Below are 22,936 nucleotides of genomic sequence, written 5' to 3' on the forward strand. Positions count from 1 at the left end.
TATGATCTTAGGAATGGACTGGTTAGCCGAAAATTACACCACCATCCTTTGTAGTGAACGAAAGATTTCCCTTCGACCACCCGGAAAAGAACCAACGGAATTTCACGGCATCAGTATGAAGAAGAGAGTACCAGTGATATCCGCACTACAAGCCAGAAAGGAGATGATGAAGGAAGGAAGCACAGCTTATCTCGTCTACCTAAACGGGGAAGCTGGTAGCGACAAGAGGGTGGAAGATGTGCCAATAGTACGAGATTTTCTGGATGTTTTTCCAGAAACATTGCCAGGACTACCCCCAGATAGGCAACTAGATTTCACCATTGACCTAGAACCTGGATCAGCCCCAGTATCAAAGACACTGTACAGGATGGCCCCAAAGGAATTGCAAGAGTTGAAGGTCCAACTACAAGAACTTTTGGACTTAGGTTTCATCAGACCTAGTGTCTCACCTTGGGGAGCGCCTGTACTCTTCGTCAAGAAGAAAGATGGAGCCATGAGAATGTGCATTGATTATCGAGAGCTGAACAAACTGACGCTAAAAAACAAATACCCTCTCCCGAGGATAGATGATTTGTTTGACCAACTCAAGGGAGCCAGTGTGTTCTCCAAAATAGACTTAAGGTCAGGGTACCACCAGCTGAAGATCAGACCAGAGGATGTACCCAAGACCGCTTTCCGAACGAGATATGGCCACTATGAATTCATAGTCATGCCATTTGGTCTAACCAATGCACCGGCAGTATTCATGGATCACATGAATCGAGTTTTCCATCCGTACTTAGACAAATTCGTCTTAGTATTTATAGATGATATCCTCATCTATTCCAAAAGTGACCTAGAACATGAAGAGCATTTGAGAATCGTCCTAGAAACTTTAAGATCAGAGAAGTTGTTCGCCAAATTCAGCAAGTGCGAGTTTTGGCTGAAAGAAGTGATGTTCCTAGGACATATCGTGTCAGTAGATGGAATCAAGGTAGACCCCGCCAAAGTGCAAGCAGTGCACGATTGGAAATCACCAACCACCCCTAATGAAATCCGAAGTTTCTTAGGTTTAGCAGGATACTACCGGAGATTCATCGAAGGATTCTCTAAGATAGCAAGGCCAATGACGCAACTACTTCGCAAAGGAATCGAGTATAAATGGACCGAAGAGTGTGAGGCCAGCTTCCAAGAGCTGAAGAGGAAATTGACAACTGCACCAGTGCTAGCAGTTCCAACAGCCGATAAAGAATACCTGATCTACACCGACGCATCTAAAAATGGATTAGGTTGTGTGTTGATGCAGAAAGGAAAGGTCATCGCCTACGCTTCGCGACAACTAAGGCCACATGAGTTGAACTACCCCACTCACGACCTAGAATTGGCAGCAATTGTGCATGCTTTGAAGATTTGGAGACACCATCTATACGGAGTTAGATGTGAAATCTTCACTGATCATAAGAGCCTTAAGTACTTTTTCGAGCAGAAAGACCTGAACATGAGACAGAGGAGATGGCTCGAACTCGTGAAGGATTACGATTGCGGTATCAATTACCACCCAGGGAAAGCTAACGTAGTAGCTGATGCTTTAAGTCGTAAAACTCAATCCGAGTTAGGCTTCTTCTCACTCAAGAAGACACGCTCGTAAGGGACTTCGACAGATTGAAGTTGGAAGTGGTTCAGCCACCAGCAACGACAAAAGCAATCATTGCAACTCTGGTAGCCGCCCCAGACCTCAGAGGAAGGATCATCAGTGCCCAGAGAGCGGACGAAAGCTTAGAGAAAGTTCGTCTTAAGATCCGAACAGGCACGCCCGGAGACTACCAAGAGGCAACGGATAACGCCGTTCTTTTTAAGGGAAGGTTGTGTGTACCCCACAACGAGGAACTCAGGAACGAGATCATGAGTGAAGCTCATGACACGCCCTATACCGCTCATCCCGGGAGTACCAAAATGTACCAAGATCTGAAACAGAAATTTTGGTGGGACGGGATGAAGCGAGATATAGCCTCGTTTGTAGAGCGCTGCCTTGCATGCCAGCAAGTGAAAGCTTTACATCAACGACCATATGGGAAACTACAGCCTTTGGAAATCCCAGAATGGAAGTGGGAGCACATAGCGATGGATTTCGTGACGGGTTTACCCAAGACGAAGAGGGGTAACACAGCTATTTGGGTAATAGTAGACCGTCTCACGAAATGCGCTCACTTTTTACCGATTCCAATTACCCATGGATCGGATAAACTAGCCCAACTGTACATCCGTGAGATTGTACGGCTTCATGGGATACCAATATCCATCACCTCGGATAGAGATTCAAAATTTACTTCTAGATTTTGGATCAGCTTGCAAAGAGAGTTAGGAACACGATTGAACTTTAGCACCGCTTTTCATCCTCAAACATATGGACAATCGGAACGGACAATTCAGACCCTTGAAGACATGTTGAGGACAGTAGTGCTAGACCGAGGAGTAAGTTGGGAATCAGTGTTGCCACTGATCGAATTCGCCTACAACAACAGTTACCAGGCGACCATTGAGATGGCACCTTACGAGGCGCTTTATGGAAGGAAGTGTAGATCACCACTTTACTGGGATGAAGTGGGTGAAAGAAAAATCCTTGGACCAGATGCAGTAAGCGAAATGATCGAGACCATCCGCCAGATTAGAGCAAGGATTAAAGAAGCCCAGGACAGACAAAAGTCTTATGCTGATACCCGACGAACCGAACTACAATTTCAAATAGGAGACAAGGTTTTCCTTAAGGTGTCACCCTCGAAAGAGATCGTTAGATTCGGTGTTAAGGGTAAGTTAAGACCCCGTTTTGTAGGACCTTATGAAATCTTTGAAAGAATAGGTCCCGTAGCATATAGGTTGGCACTGCCACCTAGCTTTGGAAACATCCACAATGTGTTCCACGTATCACAGTTTAGACGATACGTGTTTGACCCCAAACACGTGATCCACCAAGAGGGAATGATTCTTAACCCAGACCTGACGTACGAAGAAAGACCGGAAGCTATCTTGGACCGAAAGGTGCAAGAGTTGAGGAATAAATCTATCACGTCAGTCAAAATTTTATGGAGACACCATGGACCTGAAGAGGCAACATGGGAACATGAGGATCAAATGAAAGAAAAATACCCAGACCTTTTTACATAGATATGCAAATTTCGGGACGAAATTTTTGTTAAGAGGGGTAGGATGTAGTAACCCGCTCTATTATCAGTATTTTAATTACAGTATTGTGTATTTACTTACCTATCTGCCAGTAATTGAAGTTTTATGTTTTCTTTTATGTTGCTGAATTTATGAATCTCGGTGACAAAGTTGCTTAGCTAACAGTATGCTTTATTTATTTTCGCGTGTTTAAGACCGCGATGAGAATCTTTGAGTTGATGAATGATTATTAATCCGAGTTATAACCAACTTAGCTAAGTTGTGTTATTTAGCAAGACGGAGTTTATCTTCGCATGATTTACCAAGTCGTGAATTAATTCCGACTTCGAGGATAATTAAATCCACGAATTTAATTTAGGTATTAGAATAACGAACGCATTAAATCTACGGATTTAATTTAGCGTTATCAACTTTAGGAAAACAAGAAAACAGTATTTCTAATACTGAGAAAATCAACTCTGAAGGATTTTAATTAGATTTTTCCTCTTACATCACTTCACCTCTCACACCACCCTATCCTACCACCTACCCACACAATGATTAAGAAAGAGAAGGAAAAGGAAGAAAGAGAAGAGGTGGGAAAAGGTGCTGCAGCCATGCCCATTGGCTGGGCAGCCGAAAGGCCACCCCCTTTCCCCACGCAAAGCAGCAGCAGCAGCAGCTCCTCCCCCCCCATTGGGCAGCAGCCGAAGAGCCGCACGCCACCTCCACAGCACGGCAGCAACAGCGGCAGCAGAGCAGCAGCAGCTCCTCCATTGGGCGAGCAGCTGAAACGCCTCCCCCTCTCCCACGCCACCCAATGCCAGCCAGAGCTGCCACCCTTCGGCACTCAAGTGCACACAGCCGAGCTCCCCTATTTAAACTCCCCTTCACTCCTTTGTGCCACCCCTTCTCTCTTTCGGCACTCTGAAAATCCAGCAGCAACAGCAAGAGCTCCATTTCCTCTCTCTCGACGTCTTCCACGGAGAAGATTAGACCGAAGCCCTTGCTACACTTTCAAGGTAAGACACGGCCCTTTCTCCTCCCTTCGCCGTGTTCCCTTCCATTGTTTTCAAGCCTAAGAACTTAGCTTTCATTCCAGTTTGAACCTCGACGATCGAAGAAGCGAGGATCCATCATGCTTGTCCGACCAAAGCGCGCAACAACAAGGTAACTCTCGATCTCTAATGCTACTCTTTTCAGCATGAAAAACACGAACACTAGAAGCATGTTAGGTCACCTTTCCGGTAGAACAACGACTTGAAACTTTGTTTAAACAACGAGAACTTTAGGCTTTAGACGTAGTTGAACTTGAACAAGCACAGCATGCTCACATAGGAATAGATTAGGGCCGACGTACGAGCGAGAATCGAGGCAAGAAAGGACGAAGATCCCTAGTTCTGGAAACTGGAAACCCTCGTCGTTCTGCCCAGAAAATGCCAGAGCAGAGTGGAAAATGCCAGAGCAGAACTGGAAATGCCAGAGCAGAGTTGGAAAATGCCAGAGCAGAACAGAAAATGCCAGAGCAGAGCTAGAAATACCAGAGCAGAGCTGGAAGTTCCAGATCAGAGCTGGAAAACGCCAGAGCAGAGCTGACTTTCGAAGGCCAGAGCTGACTTTCGGAGGACTGAGCTGACCTTCCAGAGCCAAAACACCAGAACTGACTTTCCAGAGCTAAGTCACCAGAGCTGACTTTCGGAGGCCAGAGCTGACTTTCCGAGTAAATCGCCAGAGCTGACTTTCGGAGGCCAGAGCTGACTTTCCGAGTAATTCGCCAGAGCTGACTTTCCAGAGCTAGATTCGCCAGAGCTGACTTTCGAAGGCCAGAGCTGACTTTCCAGAGCTAGATTCGCCAGAGCTGACTTTCGAAGGCTAGAGCTGACTTTCCAGAGCTAGATTCGCCAGAGCTGACTTTCGAAGGCCAGAGCTGACTTTCCGAGTAAAATCGCCATAGCTGACCAAGCAGCCAGAGCTAACTTTCCAGAGCAGAGAACAATGAGGCAGAGCAGACGTGAGATAGAAAGAGAAAGAACTTAGGGTGTTTTGAGTTTCATTTCTTTTCCTTTACTCACGAAGGGAGATTATTATTAAATTAGCAAATTAGAACACCCGTAAGAGAGCAAATCAAAATAGTAATCACTAGATCTCACGAGACAAAACCTAGTTGGTTTAATTGCTTTAATACAAGGTCTAGAGATAAGATTTCCCTTAATGTCACCTTAGTCTAATAACCAGAATATGAGCCATGCATAATCACGTTACGCATCCACAGTTATGTTAGATTTTCCACGGTCTAAGACCTTGCATTTTTTTTCAATTAAGGTTGAACGCAAAGAGTTTAAGGCTTTAGACGTGAGTCACCACTACCAGGTGAGGCTTTCTTACGAAAACTAAAACCATATTATAGAATTGTTACAATTTTTATGCTTAAGATTTTTGAATGATATTGTCAATGCCTAAATGCTTTACGTTTTGTTGTTAATTACCTATCTGATGCTAATCGAATTCGGATTCTGGATGGGACCGCAAATCCCTTTGGAATTAGTGTACACCCTTGTGATCGTGAGTCATCTAGCGGGTTGGCCGATCATAGTGTCCGTAGAGGGAGGCCTACCTCTCGGCACTAATTACTGATATGGTGATTAATGATGTTAAAATGCCTGCGCGGGATATTTGTTAAAGAAATGATATTTTTGGTAAATACGAGTCTTTAAAGAAAAACCCTCGTATCTTACTACTGTTGAAAGGCTTGACAATAAAATGTTTGTATGTATGTATATTTCGGCATGTGTCCACTAAGTACCCTCGTACTTAGCCCTGCATGTATTTCTAAATGTGCAGGTTGAGCGATGTTTGGGAATGTGGTGTGCAAGTGGAGCTTTTGTCAAGCTAGGATGAGTACATCAGAGCAGGGTATATGTCTTCATACATATGCCCGAGTTGTTGTTATTCCGCTGCACACACTGATTTGCTAGATATTATGATATCCGTCAAACAATAATGTACTATTCAACAATGTCCTCACATACCCGTTTGGATAATATTATGTTTCCCCTTTGATCTCCATCAATATCTGTTGTTCTTAAATTGTTGTCTTATATAATGTTGAGTCATCAAAAGGTTAGATATGCCCCTTTCTAATCCCGCTCCTATACCCCCTCCCCTCGTTGCGATTTCCCCGAGTTCGCTATCCCTAGCGGGCGCGGCCGCGACATCACAACCAGTCAAATTCTCAACCAAAATGTTTTGGTTGTGAATTCACAACCATTCGAATTCACAACCAGAATTTAATTCACAATCAGAATTTTTTGGTTGTGAATTCACAACTAGGACGAATTCACAACTAGAATTTAATTCACAACCAAAATTTATTTTGATTGTGAATTCAAGTAATTGTGAATTTGAGTTTTTAAAGTTTGATTCACAATTAAAACTAGAATTTATTTTGTTTGTGAATTCAAGTTTTAGTTGTGAATTCATAGATCTCGTTGTGAATTCAAGAATATTAAGATGTGAATTCATCGAGTTGGTTGTGAATTCAAGAACATTAAGTTGTGAATTCATAGATCTGAGTTTGAATTCAAGAATATTAAGTTGTGAATTCATAAATTTGGTTGTGAATTCAAGAACATTAATCAATTATCCAAAATATGTTTCTCTTTCAATCGATCAAATCTCTTTAATAAAATCCACAAAATCCTCCGCCGCTCATTTATCACCTCATCCAATTTCAATTCCATGCTAGGGTTTGAGAATTCGTGATCACGATCTGCCCCAATCGGCAGCGCCAGCTGCCAAATCACATCCGTCATCAGCAACGGGATCACCTTATTCTCGGCCAGTTGGATCTCCGACGGTGTCCGCTTCTCCCCGCCGAAGAACGGCTGGTGCAGTATCAGCCCTCGGATCCTCATCGGGGCGGCGGAGCCACCTTCAGAAGCAGAAGCACATGGAGGAGCTGATGGCGCAAGTGGCCGAGCTCCACCGCCAGAACCACCAGATCCTCACCAGCCTCCGCGCCACCACGCAGCACCATGTCGCCGTCGAATCCGAGAACGCCGCTTCAGATCTAGGGTTTCCACAGCAAAACCCCCTAGCTCCGCCGCCAGAACCACCAGATCCTCACCAGCCTTCGCGCCACCCACCGTCGTCCGACCCCATCCTCTATTGCCTGCGCCAGATCTGCCGTTCAGTGGGTAGCTCATGGCCGCGCCAGATCTGCCCAGCCGCTGCAACGACTCCGGCGAGGCGAATTGGAATTTAGGGGCGGGGCGAGTCAGCAGTGGCGGAGCAACGCTTCCGCGTGCGCGGCTCCCTCCGTCTCAGAACAGCAGTGTAGCGGTGGTGGTGGGCGGCAACTGTGGAGCGGCCGCGAGGACGAGAAGGAGAGGAAGAGGGAGGGGGAGAGAGGGAGGGGGAGAGAGAGAGAGAGAGAGAGAGAGAGAGAGAGAGAGAGAGAGAGTGATGTGAAGGTGAAGAGAGAGATGAGAGAAAGAGAGAAATGAGTGGCCATTTTTTTTAATTTTAAAGTAAGGGGTATTTCTGTCTTTTCAATCAAAAAGTGGACAGTTTTTATTATTTTTATCTTAGTGGACAATTTTTATCTTTACAATATGAAAGTGGATAGTTTTATATATTAACTCTATAATATATGTATAAAAAAATAACAATTATCGTAAATATTTTTGGAAGACGGCGATAAATATTTGTAACGAATATATAATCATTATTATCATCATCATTTGTTCCATCTCGAATATGTGCACTGTGAAAATTCCTTCAGCTGATCTGACTTTTTACTGGATGTCATATCTTGAAGTTGTTCTTAGTCTACCATAACAGTATGCAATTGTGTCATAAATATGTTGATTATAAATATTCAAGAAATAATATATATATATATATATATATATATATATATATATATATATATATATACTCCCTCCGTCCACGAATTAAAGCCCTACTTGCACTTAAATTTTTGTCCACCAATTAAAGCCCTATTGTACTTTATGTACCTTTTTACTCTTCTTCTTTTTCTATATTTACTACCCTTTGCCACTAATAGATCCACCTTACAACAACTTTATCATTTTTATATTCTATATTTATTACACTTTATCACTAGTGGACCCACCACACAACACCTTTAACACTTTAGTCAACTACTTTATCACTTTAGTCAACTACCCTTATATTTCATCTACAACACCTTTTTTAGCTTTCTTAGTCTCCGTGCCCACCCTCAAACGGGGCTTTAATTCGTGGACGGAGGGAGTATAAAAGATTGTAAGTCCATGCACAATCATAAATTTATTAATAATAATTTTGTAATAATTTTATTTACGTTTATTGAATATTTTATTTATATTTATTGAACATATGTCATCATTTTTAGACAAAAATATGTTATTACATATTTAAAAAATATTATACATTATTATCACTATTATGCTTGCCTTTTAATAGAAAATGCCTAAAATGGATGGAATGCCCAAAAAAAATTTGTTTCCTATTATTATTATGCTTGTTGACTCAACTAGAAACACCTCTAGATTGACTTGCAATAGGACAAGGACATCCTAGTGATGGTAAGTTGACCCAGTGTCATCTCTCAAGGAAAGTCTTAAAGGGCTTTTAATTGTATCGCAGGAAAAACAGTAAAAGAAAGCAGTAAAGGTTTTGATTATTAAACTAAAACTTGAAATTAAAAACTTAATTAAAAACTGAACTTAAAATTAACTAGGCAAATTGAACTATTAAACCCTAGCCAAGATTTTAAAGAACTTAAATTAAACCTACTTATGAAATTAAATACTTGTAAATTTAAAGACTTCTAATCTAAGCATGAAACTAAAGTGCATAATTTAAATTGCATAATTAAAAAGAAAGCATGATCATAAACGAAAAACGTAAACATGATTAAACAAAATAAATTGAATTGAAATACGAAATACCGTAAACGTCTTGAACGTGTAATTGTGTCACTCAATCACAATCCAAGAATAAACTAAAAAACTGAATTGAAATCTAACTTAAAACAATGAATTCGAAAACTATGAAAAACTATGAAAGCAAGTAAATCCTAAGCTTCGGATGCCAACAGATCGCAAAGATGGCATCTAAAACTAGGACAAGAATGATGATGATGATGATATCTTACAATGAAAAGTAAGGCCCTATTTATAGACTTCAAATCCTCCAGGATCACCATGGAAGTTGCCATGCAAAACCGGACTCTAAAAGGAAATAGAATCGTGTATGAAAAGGTAACTTCCAGCTGTGACGCGCGCAGCAAGTAATCTCCACTCTGGCGGAAATCGCGGCTCTCGCCAGAGAAATGGCTATCGCCAGGGGAATGGGTCACGCCAGAGAAATGGATGATTTCTCTGGTGCTGACTTCTCTGATGCTGGCGCTTCTCTGCAGAGGAATGGTTGATTTATCTGCTCTGGCTATCTTCTCTGGCTTAGCGAGTTCTCTGGCTTAGCGAGTTCTCTGGCGCGACTTCTCTGTCGCGACTTCTTTGGCTTCGCGAGTTCTCTGACGGGTGATTTCTCTGCTCTGGCCAGCGATTTCTCTGCTCTGGCCAGTGATTTCTCTGGTCTGGTCTGGTCTGGCGTAAAAACGCCATTTTTAGCCAAAAATCCCCAAAATTATACTCTTCCACCATTAAAACCTAAATCTCCTGAAAAGCATCAAATACACCATAAAACGCACCAATTTCCAGAAGATTTAACTTACAATGAGCACATTCAAACCCCTAAAATTAGAACAATTAAGCATAAATCAACCCCCCCACACTTAGCCTTTTGCTTGTCCTCAAGCAAAATCCATATGAATCCTAGGAAGAGATGGGAATTTCAACAATGCTAATTTCCATCCAATCATTCTCAAAGTCAATTCAAAATTTTACAATCAATACACCTCTCTCGATCATGCAATTAACTCAAAGTTTAAGAAGCAACAAAACAGTAATGTAAGCAATTCGATCAGACCCAATTCTCCGCTAGAAGTGAATTCCCTAATGTGATCGCCTTTATAATCAATATCACCATTTTTCACACTTTGTGTGCTTGAGATTTTCGACAGTTGAGCCATAATTCGCGAAATAAAAACCATTTGGATGTAATCCAAAGTCTTTTCACGTGGTTTCCCATGCTCATAGTTAGACTAGAGGAGCAGAGACTCAGAGCTATCACATTTCAGAACAGGCCAGATGTTTCAGAGCTGGCAATTTTAAAGTTGGCAATTCGTCCAACATTTTTCACATTTCACAGATAAGATACGATCGTAGGCAATCACAATGACAACACTCCTTCTAGCATCTACCGGACAAATCACGTTTTACTAACTTACAATCGTGTTGTAACAAAACTCTTAATTCTTTGCACAAACAAGAAACATATATCAAGAGTAAAATAAGAATAACCACCATTCATTCTCAAACCCGAAATTTGCATCGAAAACCTTATTCTCTTCCACAAATTTATACAAACTAGCAAGATTCGAGACCAAAAACTAAGCATAGAAAAATCAATTTTGCCCAATTGACAATATAAACACAATAAAACACCCCCCCCACACTTAAAGCATGCCATGTCCTCAGGGCACAAAAGAAATAAGAATAGAGTTGAGAAAACGTCCCTGATTATCGGCATTGAGAAACTGAAGCATCGTGCGAGGTGGTGAATAGGGGGATTTACGGTCTGTGCAGAGCAGAGAGTTGCCACGTTGGGAGAAGTGCAGCTCGGAAAAGGGCATGCACACCAAGCATCATAGGATCCGCAAAGCAACCGAAGCTTAAGAAAAACACAAAACAAACAACGAAAAACAAGAAAAGAACAAGAAAAACAAAAACAAACCAACGGTGGGTTGCCTCCCACCAAGCGCTAGAGTTAGAGTCGTCAGCCCGACTTCAGATCTGACCCTTAGTGAGGATCATGCAGAGTGTGAGACTCCACCACCATCGGAGTACTCAACTGCCCATAATCGGGTTTCATGCGATGACCCTCTCCTCTGAAATTCTCCTTAGACTGGGCGACACCAGGGTCAAACACGTCCTTTGGCAACACACCTTCTTTATTCTGGGACAGCGCTACCGATCTGAGAATCGGCATCTCCTTTTCTTCGTCCGGGCCAGTGCTCATCACAGCAGGCTGGATGGGCAGCGCTGGGCTCGTCAGAACTGGCAAAAGATGTGCAGCACTAGTGTCCTTCGTCATAGTTGGCGGAGTAGTCAGAGCTGGGCTCGTCAGAGCTGGAGTGCTGGATAGAGCTGGCGGAAGACTGTTAGCGCTGAAATTTCCCACTTCTTCCACATGGTCAGAAATCTCAACAAAAGAACAGAAATACATTAAAGAGGTAGGAATAACAGGCTTCTTATCGAAAACCGAGAACGTTACCGATCTACCGGATCCCGCCATACTCACAGTTCCAGATCCCACATCAATGCGAGTCTGGGTAGTAGCCATAAAAGGCCGTCCGAGTAGAACAAGGTGTCCATTCTTTCCTATAACGCCCTGCCCTTCATCAAGCACTACGAAATCGGCTAGCACCGTGATTCCTCTCACCTTGACCTCAACATCTTTAAAAGACCACGAGTGCTACAATATGCTCCATCAGCTAGTTGAAGTCTTGTTCTCGTGCTTTTAAGCTCATATTCCTTCCTGCCCAATTTCTGAAAAATAGCAAACGGCAGGACATTGATTGCTGCACCTAAGTCTAACATTCCCGAGAACTCTCCAGCTCTACCCAAACCAATACTAAGAATAAAGCTGCCAGGATCTCCTTGCTTCGGTAATGGTTGGGTTGGATCAACAATTGGTGGTGGCAGAGGTGGGCTGGAACGTTGGACAACTTTCGGTGGTCGATACGGCGTAGTGGACTTGTGGAGAGTTAGCTCTGGCCGCCTTATCAACTCTGGCGCTCGTCTCAGCTCCTGTGCTCTGCTTAGCTCTGGCGTCCTTATCAGCTTAGGTGCCTTTCTCATGCCATAGTTTTGCAGAACTGGATTTGGCATGACTGACCATTGCAATGCTGCCCTTGGCAAGGCTGCACTCTGCGGGGCCGAATTTTGCATAGCTGAACTACGCATGGCAGGATGCTGCAGAGCTAGACTTGGTATAGCTGGCTCCTGCATAGCTGGATTCTGAAGTGTTAGATTCTGCAGTGCTGAAGGTTGCTCTGACTCTGGCAGAGGAGAGCTCGGCTGCTCTGACTCTGGCAGAGGGGATCTCGGCTGCTCTGACTCTGGCAGAGGAGAGCTCGGCTGCATTGGACTCTGCAGTGCTGCATTCGACAAAGCTGGGCTGGGCAGCGCGGCACTCGGTAAGGCTGGGCTGGGCAGCGCGGTTACCTTCTTCTGCTCTAGTACCGTGGTTGGTTCAGGCATCCACGTCAGCTCTGGTATCCTGGTCTTCTCTGGAATCCATGCTTGTTCCGGTATCCAAGTCTGCTCTTCGAGAGCAGTGATAGCTAAAGCTTGGTGAGTTTGCAGAGGTTGACCATGAAATTTTCCCGGCTGCTGCTGCTGCTGCAATTGGTTCAGGGTGCCCGACAGTTGCCCTACGGTGGTCTCAAGTCTTTTTATGGTGGAAGCTTGAGACTCCATAGTCTGCTTAGTCATCTCCATATTTTGCTTGCTAATCTCCATGAAAGCTTGCAACGTATCTTCAAGTGATGACTTCTGGGGCTGAGCGTGTTGCTGCGCAGGCTGAAAATTCCCTTGCTGTTGATACCTCGGTGGATATTGTTGGGAAAAATTTTGCTGCGGTGCATAGGGCTGCTGTCCTCTCCATCCATTATTGCCGTTCTGCCCTTGATTATAATTCTGTGGTCTGCTCTGCCCTTGATTATAGCTTTGCCCTTGATTGTAGTTTTGCACGAAGCCAGGTCTGCTTGGCCCTTGATTGTAGCCTTGAAATCCTTGTGCCGCATAGACTTCAGCTTGACCCTCCGGAGTGAACTCGCCCATTCTGTGACACTCATTAGCTCCATGGCTGAAATCTCCACATATTCCACAAGGCTCAACATTTGGCAGCGCTGCATGCTGCATAGCTGAATTCTGCACCGGGACGGGAGGTGTGTCCATCTTACCCATCTTAAGATGCTCCACTTGTCTCACAAGATCAGCTACTTGCTTCTGCAGCTCAAACTGTTGCGTCACAGAGCTGGCCTCAACTCTTTTCCCACGGACTGATTTCTGTTGTGAGCTCTCGGCTAAGGTCTTGAATATCTCCTTCAGCTCTGCTGCAGTCTTCCGAGCTATGTTACCTCCTGCAGTGCTGTCCACCATGAATTGGGCAGTTTCTACTAACCCATCGTAGAAAAACTGCATTAACATCACGTTGGGAAATTGATGTTGTGGACATTGACGGAGGAGTTCTTCATATCTCTCCCAAGCTTCATGCAAAGGCTCATCCGCTCCTTGGGTGAACTCCATTATTTTTGTTCTCAGCTCCTGTGTCTTGTGACTTGGGTAGTACTTCAGCATGAATTTTTCACAAGCATCTCCCCATGTAGTGATAGAGTTGGGCGGCAGAGAGAGCATCCACGTCCTCGCCCGATCCTTAAGTGCGTAGGGGAAGCACTTGAGCTTGAGTTGGTCCTCCGTGAGAGTAAGCAGAGGAATCGTTTGCACTTGGGTGCAGAAATCCCTAATGAATTGCAGGGCATCTTCACCTTGCATCCCGTGGAACACCGGCAGTAAATTCGAGTCATTCGGCTTGAGATTGTAGTTTCTCACAGCAGTGGGGAGCACAATTGCCGACGTGTTGGTATCGCCAATCACCGGCCTGGTGAAGTCTCCCATGTATTCCACGTTTTGGGCCATCTCCTTCTCTTCCTCGTTGAAATTCTGCTTAGGAATGAAATTGGCGGAGCTGGCCTCTTCCTCCTTAGTGTGTTCTGCCGTGGCTGTAGTTTGCTCTGGCTGGTCAGATTCAGAGCTAGCTTCAGAGTGTGCCTCAGAATCAGAGTCAGAGTATAACACGGCTACTCTGGTATGTGTGCGAGTGTTATCTAGCGGGGGAGTAAGTTTTCTTTTCAGACTACGGCGTCCCTGCATACACAACACTTAACACACGGAGTAAACGCACCGGAGGGAGAGAAAGGTAACAAAAACGAGAAAAACAGAAATTTAAATAAAGCAAGTAAAACCGACACAACTAAAACGCCTAAAACTTTCCCCGGCAACGGCGCCAAAAATTTGACTCAACTAGAAACACCTCTAGATTGACTTGCAATAGGACAAGGACATCCTAGTGATGGTAAGTTGACCCAGTGTCATCTCTCAAGGAAAGTCTTTAAGGGCTTTTAATTGTATCGCAGGAAAAACAGTAAAAGAAAGCAGTAAAGGTTTTGATTATTAAACTAAAACTTGAAATTAAAAACTTAATTAAAAACTGAACTTAAAATTAACTAGGCAAATTGAACTATTAAACCCTAGGCAAGATTTTAAAGAACTTAAATTAAACCTACTTATGAAATTAAATACTTGTAAATTTAAAGACTTCTAATCTAAGCATGAAACTAAAGTGCATTATTTAAATTGCATAATTAAAAAGAAAGCATGATCATAAACGAAAAACGTAAACATGATTAAACAAAATAAATTGAATTGAAATACGAAATACCGTAAACGCCTTGAACGTGTAATTGTGTCACTCAATCACAATCCAAGAATAAACTAAAAAACTGAATTGAAATCTAACTTAAAACAATGAATTCGAAAACTATGAAAAACTATGAAAGCAAGTAAATCCTAAGCTTCGGATGCCAACAGATCGCAAAGATGGCATCTAAAACTAGGACAAGAATGATGATGATGATGATATCTTACAATGAAAAGTAAGGCCCTATTTATAGACTTCAAATCCTCCAGGATCACCATGGAAGTTGCCATGCAAAACCGGACTCTAAAAGGAAATAGAATCGTGTATGAAAAGGTAACTTCCAGCTGTGACGCGCGCAGCAAGTAATCTCCACTCTGGCGGAAATCGCGGCTCTCGCCAGAGAAATGGCTATCGCCAGGGGAATGGGTCACGCCAGAGAAATGGATGATATGGATGATTTCTCTGGTGCTGACTTCTCTGATGCTGGCGCTTCTCTGCAGAGGAATGGTTGATTTATCTGCTCTGGCTATCTTCTCTGGCTTAGCGAGTTCTCTGACTTAGCGAGTTCTCTGGCTTAGCGAGTTCTCTGGCGCGACTTCTCTATCGCGACTTCTTTGGCTTAGCGAGTTCTCTGACGGGTGATTTCTCTGCTCTGGCCAGTGATTTCTCTGCTCTGGTCTGATCTGGCGTAAAAACGCCATTTTTAGCCAAAAATCCCCAAAATTATACTCTTCCACCATTAAAACCTAAATCTCCTGAAAAGCATCAAATACACCATAAAACGCACCAATTTCCAGAAGATTTAACTTACAATGAGCACATTCAAACCCCTAAAATTAGAACAATTAAGCATAAATCACTTGTCTTTTATTATTATTGATTCTAGCTTGTAATTTATTGAAAATATATCATTTATGAAAATATTTTTCGTTATTATTGTTATTATGCTTGTCTATTAATAAAAAATGCCTAAAATGTACGAAATGACAAAAAAAAAAGTTTGTAATGTATTGAAATTAATTTGTAATATATTAAAACTATATAGTATATGAAAATATTATTCTTTATAATTACTATTATGCTCGTCTTTTAATAAAAAATGCTTTAAAAATACAGAATGTCCCAAAAAAATTTGTAATGTATTGAAACTAATTTGTTATATATTTAAATTATATAATCTATGAAAATGTTGTTCTTTATTATTACTATTATGCTTGTCTTTTAATAAAATAATGCCTTAAATATACGGAATGTCCAAAAAAAAAATTTTCTCGGGGACTACCGCACCCGAACCCCCATGTAAGTTCATTCCCCTTCCAAATTAATTCCTGGCTCCGCCACTGATTTCATTCAAAAAAGAACACTGTAATATGATCATATTTGATGAGGGATGAGAACCTCACCAGCGTAGTCATAGGGGAAGTATTTTTTTTCCTATATCTATAAATTTTAGATTGTGTTAACTACGCAGGTACGTAAGCTAACCTCCCAGACCAAATCCTGAAAGAGCGAAGCCTACGCAGACGGTTTGGCAGCGCTGCTACATTGAGGGACCACTAGAGAGCAAGAGAAGTCTGTGCAGATGATTCGGCAGCGCCACTATATTGAAGGACCACTGGGGAAGTAAATGAAGTCTACGCAGCCAGATTCAGCAACACCATGATTGAAGGACAACTAGAGAGCTGAGCGAAGTCTGAGTGGTCACGTTCATCAGCGCAAAACAGAGAAAGACAACTAAAGAGGCAAGTCATCCTTCGAGGTTATCAGAGATGGTTGGATGGAACAAAGAGCAAGAAATACCTGTGCTGACACGCGAGACTTTGACCAGCGCATCATTAACCTGCAACACTGCGATCGTAAAGCTGCAAGTTAGTTAGAATAGAACAACCTTTTAGATAGTGACCGCCGCCCATATCAATACATGCAGAGTACGTGTGAAATGTAAAAAGACCTTCGTACCCTTTGCCCTTGTGATCCCTATAAATACTCTATGTAATTGTTGGGAACCCCATGGAATATCAGGTTTTATTTTGATGATACCAAAATCCTTAGGTTTAATTTGTAATAGACTAGAACTATTTTGAACTGAAGTGTTAGAGTTCGCTTCTAGTTTAGTTAGCAGTCTGAAGACTGAAGACTGAAGATACCAACTGAAGTATCAGTTGAAGAATCAGTTCAGAACTGATTACTTAATGCGTGCTTCGAGGACTTAGCAGACTGATACTAAAGTCAAGTATCAGTTAAACATTCTTCCTCGAACTGAACTTCCAACGTTCAAAGGAAGCCACGTGCTTATACAGTACAGCCGCATTAAATGCAGAGATCTCAGGATCATCCCTCTCTACAGAGGTCATTCCTATTTGGTGGCTACTTTATCAGAGACGTCACGTCTCCTGTCTTTCAAGAGAGCCGTTTCCACCAAACAAGGAACCTCGAAGATTGAAGCCTCAGCCCAAATTCGAAATGCTCTCCAACGGAAGAAATCTTGAAGACGTTCTCCGCCAACAGATCTATTCAAGACCTCTCCAATAAATAGCGCTCGAGGATCAACTTCAATCTTCACCGATTCAACGACCTAAGCTGAAGCTCTGCCGAAATTGCTACTCAGCCCAAAGCTTAATCTCCCTAAAGCTTGAATCGAAGAAGAGAATTCCAAAGCCAAAATACACACATTCTCTTAGACCTTAGGCATATATCTGTTTACCTAGAAGCCCAGGTCAAAACTTGCTCCAAGAACTTGTTCTTTGAAGTCTAGTTGGCAAGTTTTTCAAACCTCCTTTCGTAAGAAAGAAACCGAGTGTTTGAGTGAAAAGTAGTTCAGGAAGGTACTCTGACTCCGTGAGATCCTAGTGCAAGGTCGTGCTAGGAGTGAGAAATTCGACGCGAGTGAAGCGTGGGTACTGAAGTAAGGTCTCTTCAGTGAAACGGTTGTGTGCACCCGGCAAGCACACGGTTCGGTTTGCAGTGCACCAATTAAGCACTTGCGGAGTGGATTGTTGGTCTGATCAACCGACCGTGGATGTAGGAAAGTGTTTTCCGAACCACGTAAAACTCTCTGTGTTATTTACAGCTTTCAGTCTTTACATTCTTATCTGTGTTCTTACTGTTGATAAACTGAATACTGAATAACTGCAAAGAGAAACCTAAGACTAATAACGTGCTCAACCGAGGCTATTACGAAACAAGTTTATTTCCGCTGCGTGTGATATCAGTCTGACTGATCTATCCTCAGATAGTCAGGAAGACTTATATCATCTCTGTTTTAGCAAACTCGACTGAAGCTCTTACTTGCATCAGTTAAGTTTCAGTGACTTAACTGATAACTCATTACTGAAGAGTTTTCAGTATCAGTCGTCAACCCTGTTTGGTCAAAACTCTTTTCAGTCAATAGGTGTCATAGTTTGCGTGTAAAGTTTCGTTTTGATCTCATTCTTGAGATCCCTCTGTTTTTAGAGGAGAAATTGAAAAATAGCCCATAGGTGTATTCCCCTCCCATACACCTATTCGAGAACCTCCGGACCTAACAATTGGTATCAGAGCAGGTTGTTCGCAAGAACAGTCTGTTTCTGAATAGGTTCTAATTGAACTAGATCCTTTTCCTCAAAGGTCTCGAAAAACCTTTCTCTTTCAAGTAGTGCTTGTTATTTTCTCTTATTTGTTGTTATCTGTTGTTATGGAGACTAACCATGGCAGGTTATCTTCTTTACCTATGTTTAGTATTGAAAAATACGACATATAGAAATTTCGGCTTGAAAGCTTCCTCGTTGTCCAACATTGCCGAATGTGGGAAGTCATCACCAATGGACCAATCATCATCACCGAAACTGTCAAAAGAATTCCAGTTGATCCTACCGTGGATCCATTCGATGAAGTCCAGAACAAGCAGAAGGCAGACTTCACCACAGAAGAAAGGAAGCAAGATGAGCTTGACAATCTTGCCAATAGTATCATCTCCAGCACTGTGCCAGACAAGCATGTCACCAAGATCATCAAGTGTCAAAGTGCAAAGGAGATGTGGGACATTCTTGAAAGAATGTGCGTAGGCTCTGAGGAAATCAAGGAGAACGAGCTATCAATTGCATGTCAAAAGTTCGACTCTTTCCTCATGCTCAAGAATGAATCTGTCGAAGAGATGGAACTCAGATTCAATCAAATCCTGAATGAAGTTCAATCCATCTCGAAGGACAAGTACACTCAACGAGAAATCAATTTGAAGATTCTTCGAGCACTGCCACGAGGAGAATGGCAGATCTACTCAGTCGCTCATTAGCATAAGCCTGGATTCAGTCAGCTCCCGACAAACAAGCTTTTCTCTGATCTCATGGCAAATGAGTTCGACCTTCAGAGAAATCTTGGAATCAAGAAGGCTGGAGGATCAGACAAAGATGGTCCTTCAACCTCAAGAGGAGCAGCACTGAAAGCTTCAGCAAGAGAAAGCAAGAAGCAAACAAAGGAACCAGCGGAACTCAAGCCAGAGGACTTCTTCAGTCAATATGCTCTGTTGACTGAAAGATTCAACAAGATGGAGTCTAAATTTCGCAAGTACAGAAGGTTCCACAAGCAGCACTCCAAAGAAAAGGAAAGAGAAAACAACTCCAGACATTCCACTGATCGAAGCGGTGAAAGGAAGTCAGCCGCCTACGACATCAAAGATATGAAATGCTTTGGATGCAAAAAGAAAGGACACTTTCGAAATGAATGCCCTGAACTGACGCAGTTTGAGCGTAAAGAGTTGAACGCCAAAAGAGATTGCAAGTATGCGAAGAAGAAGGCGATGGTTGCTGAATCCTCCAAGGACACAACAGAATCATCTGAATTCGACTCTGACAGCTCAGATGATTAGAGTCAAGCTTTGATGGCCAACAAAACTGAAAGCGTGGCTGACAATAGCTATGACAATGGAATGAATGGCTCAGAGGTAAACTCTCATTCAAAAACTCCTTATACTGATAATTCCCTGATTTCTACAGGAGATCATTCAGAATCTGGAGAAGGCTCAACCTATGAAGCTGACGAGCTTGATCAGCTCATGACTGATCACTGTCAGTTGAGGAAAATGTTCGAAAATCTCCTCAAGCTGAATCAGATTATGGAAAAGGAGATTAATGATGAACGAGCCAAGAATCAGATAGTTATCTACTTTCCGGATGAAACTGGTCTTGATCAGCTAATCACGGAGAACAATCAACTGGAAGAAAAGCTCAGAATCTCCAACTCAGAATATGATAGAGCTTCTCATGAAATCAAGAGGCCAAATCACAAACTGGAAGAAACAGTCAAAGACTGCATGATGAAGTCTCCCATGATAAACAACTTTCTTTCGAAAGGTCTTGTTGAAAGCATTGGAGGAAAGATTGCAGCTGATAAAGGAAAGAATGTCATGATCAATTCAAAGGACGATACTTCTGAAATTACCACATCAGAAGAATCAAGAGATCATGATATGAATGAAGTTCACAAACGCAAACTGATGGAAAGAACAAATGTTCCACCTCCACGAAGCTACAGACGAGCAAATGAGGCCCTCAACAAGATCACTCTACTAAGAAGACTGGAAAGCAGATTTCAGTCAAAGATCGGGGAAGGAACATCCGAAATCAAGAAAAAACTTCCTCATCAGTCCAGGGGGAAGAACAGTCACATCAGTCAGAAACTGAAATCAGTTCAGTTTCAAGAAGAACAACATCCATGGAGACAAAGCAGTGATGAGTCTAGACGAGCCAAGCGACATCCACGACGACAAGCGACTGGACATCACATGACTCATGTCCCACGACATCAGTCAAGTCTCTATCAGGCTGGAATGACTCGAGTATCTCAAGGAAGATACTTTGCCGAGCAAAGAAGACCTCAACCTCTCATCAGACAGAACAACTACAAGAGTGAGGCCTTCAAAAGAAAAGCCCAACATCAGAATGCTCATGTGCCAACCAAAGATACGACTACTTCTGTCAGACGACTAGCAAAGCGCAAGAGATCAGCAAAACCTGTTTTGAAGCAGATATGGGTTCCAAAGGGAACTCGAGCTAACATTGAAGGACCTAAATCTTGATTGGGTACCTAAATTGACTTTTCCTTGCAAGCCAAGAATAGAAAATCCAAGAAGAATGAAGAAGTCAAAGCATCAATCAGAACGTGGTATCTTGACAGTGACTGTTCAAAGCACATGATGGGCTACAAAGAATATCTATCCCAGTATGTTGAGAAAGCTGGATCCAAAGTTACATTCGGAGATAACTCAATCGGAGAAACAAAAGGCTATGGTGTGCTTGACATGGGTAACGCCAGTATCAGTAATGTTAGCTTTGTTTCTGGTCTTAAACATAATCTGTTGTCTGTGAGTCATAGTGAAGATCAAGAAGGATGAATTGACTGTTAGAAACAATCAAAAGAAGGTGGTTCTGAAAGGATTCAGACAAGGGAGTCTTTATGTTTTTTCATGGGAAGACAGTCCTTCAGAAACATGTCTCATCAGCAAGAGTAGCTCGGAGCTCAACTGGCTATGGCACAAGAGACTCAACCATCACAATTTCAATACGATCAACAAGCTTGCTAAACATCAACTGGTAGAAGGTTTACCTTCTATTGTGTTCCAGAAGAAGCAAGAATGTGAAGCATGTCAAAGAGGAAAGCAGACGCGAATGTCATTCAAGTCAAAGTCAGGACACTCATCTGGAAGAATTCTTCAACTACTTCACATGGATCTGTTTGGCCCAATCTCCCCAAGAAGCTACAATGGTAGGAAGTACACCTTAGTTGTTGTGGATGATTATTCACGATATACTTGGGTTATCTTTCTCTTCACCAAGAAGGAGACACTGGAAGAACTGCCAAAGCTGCTGAGAAGACTGAGCGTGGATAAAGAAGTCAACATCATCAGCATCAGATCAGATCGTGGGACTGAGTTCCTCAATACTGTCATTCGTGAGTATTGTGATGAACATGGAATCAGTTATCCAACTTCTGCAGCAAGGACTCCTCAACAGAACGGAGTTGCAGTAAGGACGATGCTAACTGAATCAAAACTCCCCTTGAAGTTTTGGGCAGAAGCAGTCAACAACGCATGCTATATGCAAAATCGCTCATTCCTCACTCAACGACATGGAAAAACTCCATATGAGATATGGAATAACAGAAAGCCTTCAATCTCTTATTTTCATGCTTTCGGTTCTAAGTGTGTCATTCACAACAATGACAAGAGGAGATTAAACACATTTGATAGCAAGGCTGATCTAGGAATCTTTCTTGGATATTCTGGAACTGAAAGATCCATCAAAGCCTATCGAGTGTTTAATTCTCAAACTCTCTGTGTTGAAGAAACACCTCATGTTGTATTTGATGAGTCTGCTGATGAGTTCAGGAAACAGGAAACAGAGAATGCTGAAGTTTCCAGAACTGAAAAGCAGGACACCGAACTCTCTACAGTCCTGGTGTGGGGACCCGAAAAAGATGAAGATACTGAAAAGCTTCAGTATCAGAAGATCAGTCAAAGGTCAGAAGTTAAGACTGGAGCCAATGGAGATGGCATCAGTCAAGGGGGAACTCTTACCGATAAGGACAGAGCTGAACCAGCCGAAGATGAGCCAATTCATCTCTCACCAGTTCAGAACAATGCTCAACACCTCAGAACCATCCTGACCGAAGAGCTTCCTCCAAAACTAGAAGAGATCAAGAAGTATCGAAGATGGTTTGAACTTCATTCAAAGGAGAACATCATTGGAGAACCATCAGACGGTGTCAAGACTCGAAGATCAATGTGCAACCTCGTCTTTGATATAAACCAGAACTGCATCAACGAAGATAAGAATTTCAGCTGTTTCTTATCATCTACAGAGCCCAAGGGTATTGAAGAAGCTCTGAAGTCCACTGAATGGATAATTGCAATGAAAGAAGAGCTCAATGAATTCAATCAGAATTCAGTTTGGGAACTTGCGGATCGACCAGATGATGCAAAGGTGATTGGCTTGAAATGGATTTTCAAGAACAAGAAAGACGAAGAAGGTCACGTTGTGAGAAACAAAGCAAGGCTAGTTGCAAAAGGATACAGTCAAGAAGAAGGAATCGACTACGATGAAACTTTTGCACCGGTGGCCAGATTGGAAGCAGTCAGACTCTTCTTAGCCTTTGCAGCTCATAAAGAATTCAAGGTACATCAAATGGACGTGAAGTGCACTTTTCTAAATAG

General features: G+C 42.5%; 1 protein-coding gene across 1 annotated transcript; it reads left to right on the plus strand.

Annotated features, from left to right (window-relative positions):
• The first annotated feature begins 3,695 nt into the window (after window positions 1-3,695).
• LOC131008017 (cell wall protein RBR3-like) lies at window positions 3,696-7,402 on the plus strand. Its single transcript, XM_057934920.1, has 2 exons — window positions 3,696-3,992; window positions 6,884-7,402. The coding sequence occupies exons 1-2, from the start codon at window positions 3,696-3,698 to the stop codon at window positions 7,400-7,402; spliced, it is 816 nt and encodes a 271-aa protein (XP_057790903.1).
• The last annotated feature ends 15,534 nt before the right edge of the window (window positions 7,403-22,936 follow it).

This window comes from Salvia miltiorrhiza, chromosome 2 (assembly GCF_028751815.1).
Source record: "Salvia miltiorrhiza cultivar Shanhuang (shh) chromosome 2, IMPLAD_Smil_shh, whole genome shotgun sequence".
NCBI classification, from domain to species: domain Eukaryota; kingdom Viridiplantae; phylum Streptophyta; class Magnoliopsida; order Lamiales; family Lamiaceae; genus Salvia; species Salvia miltiorrhiza.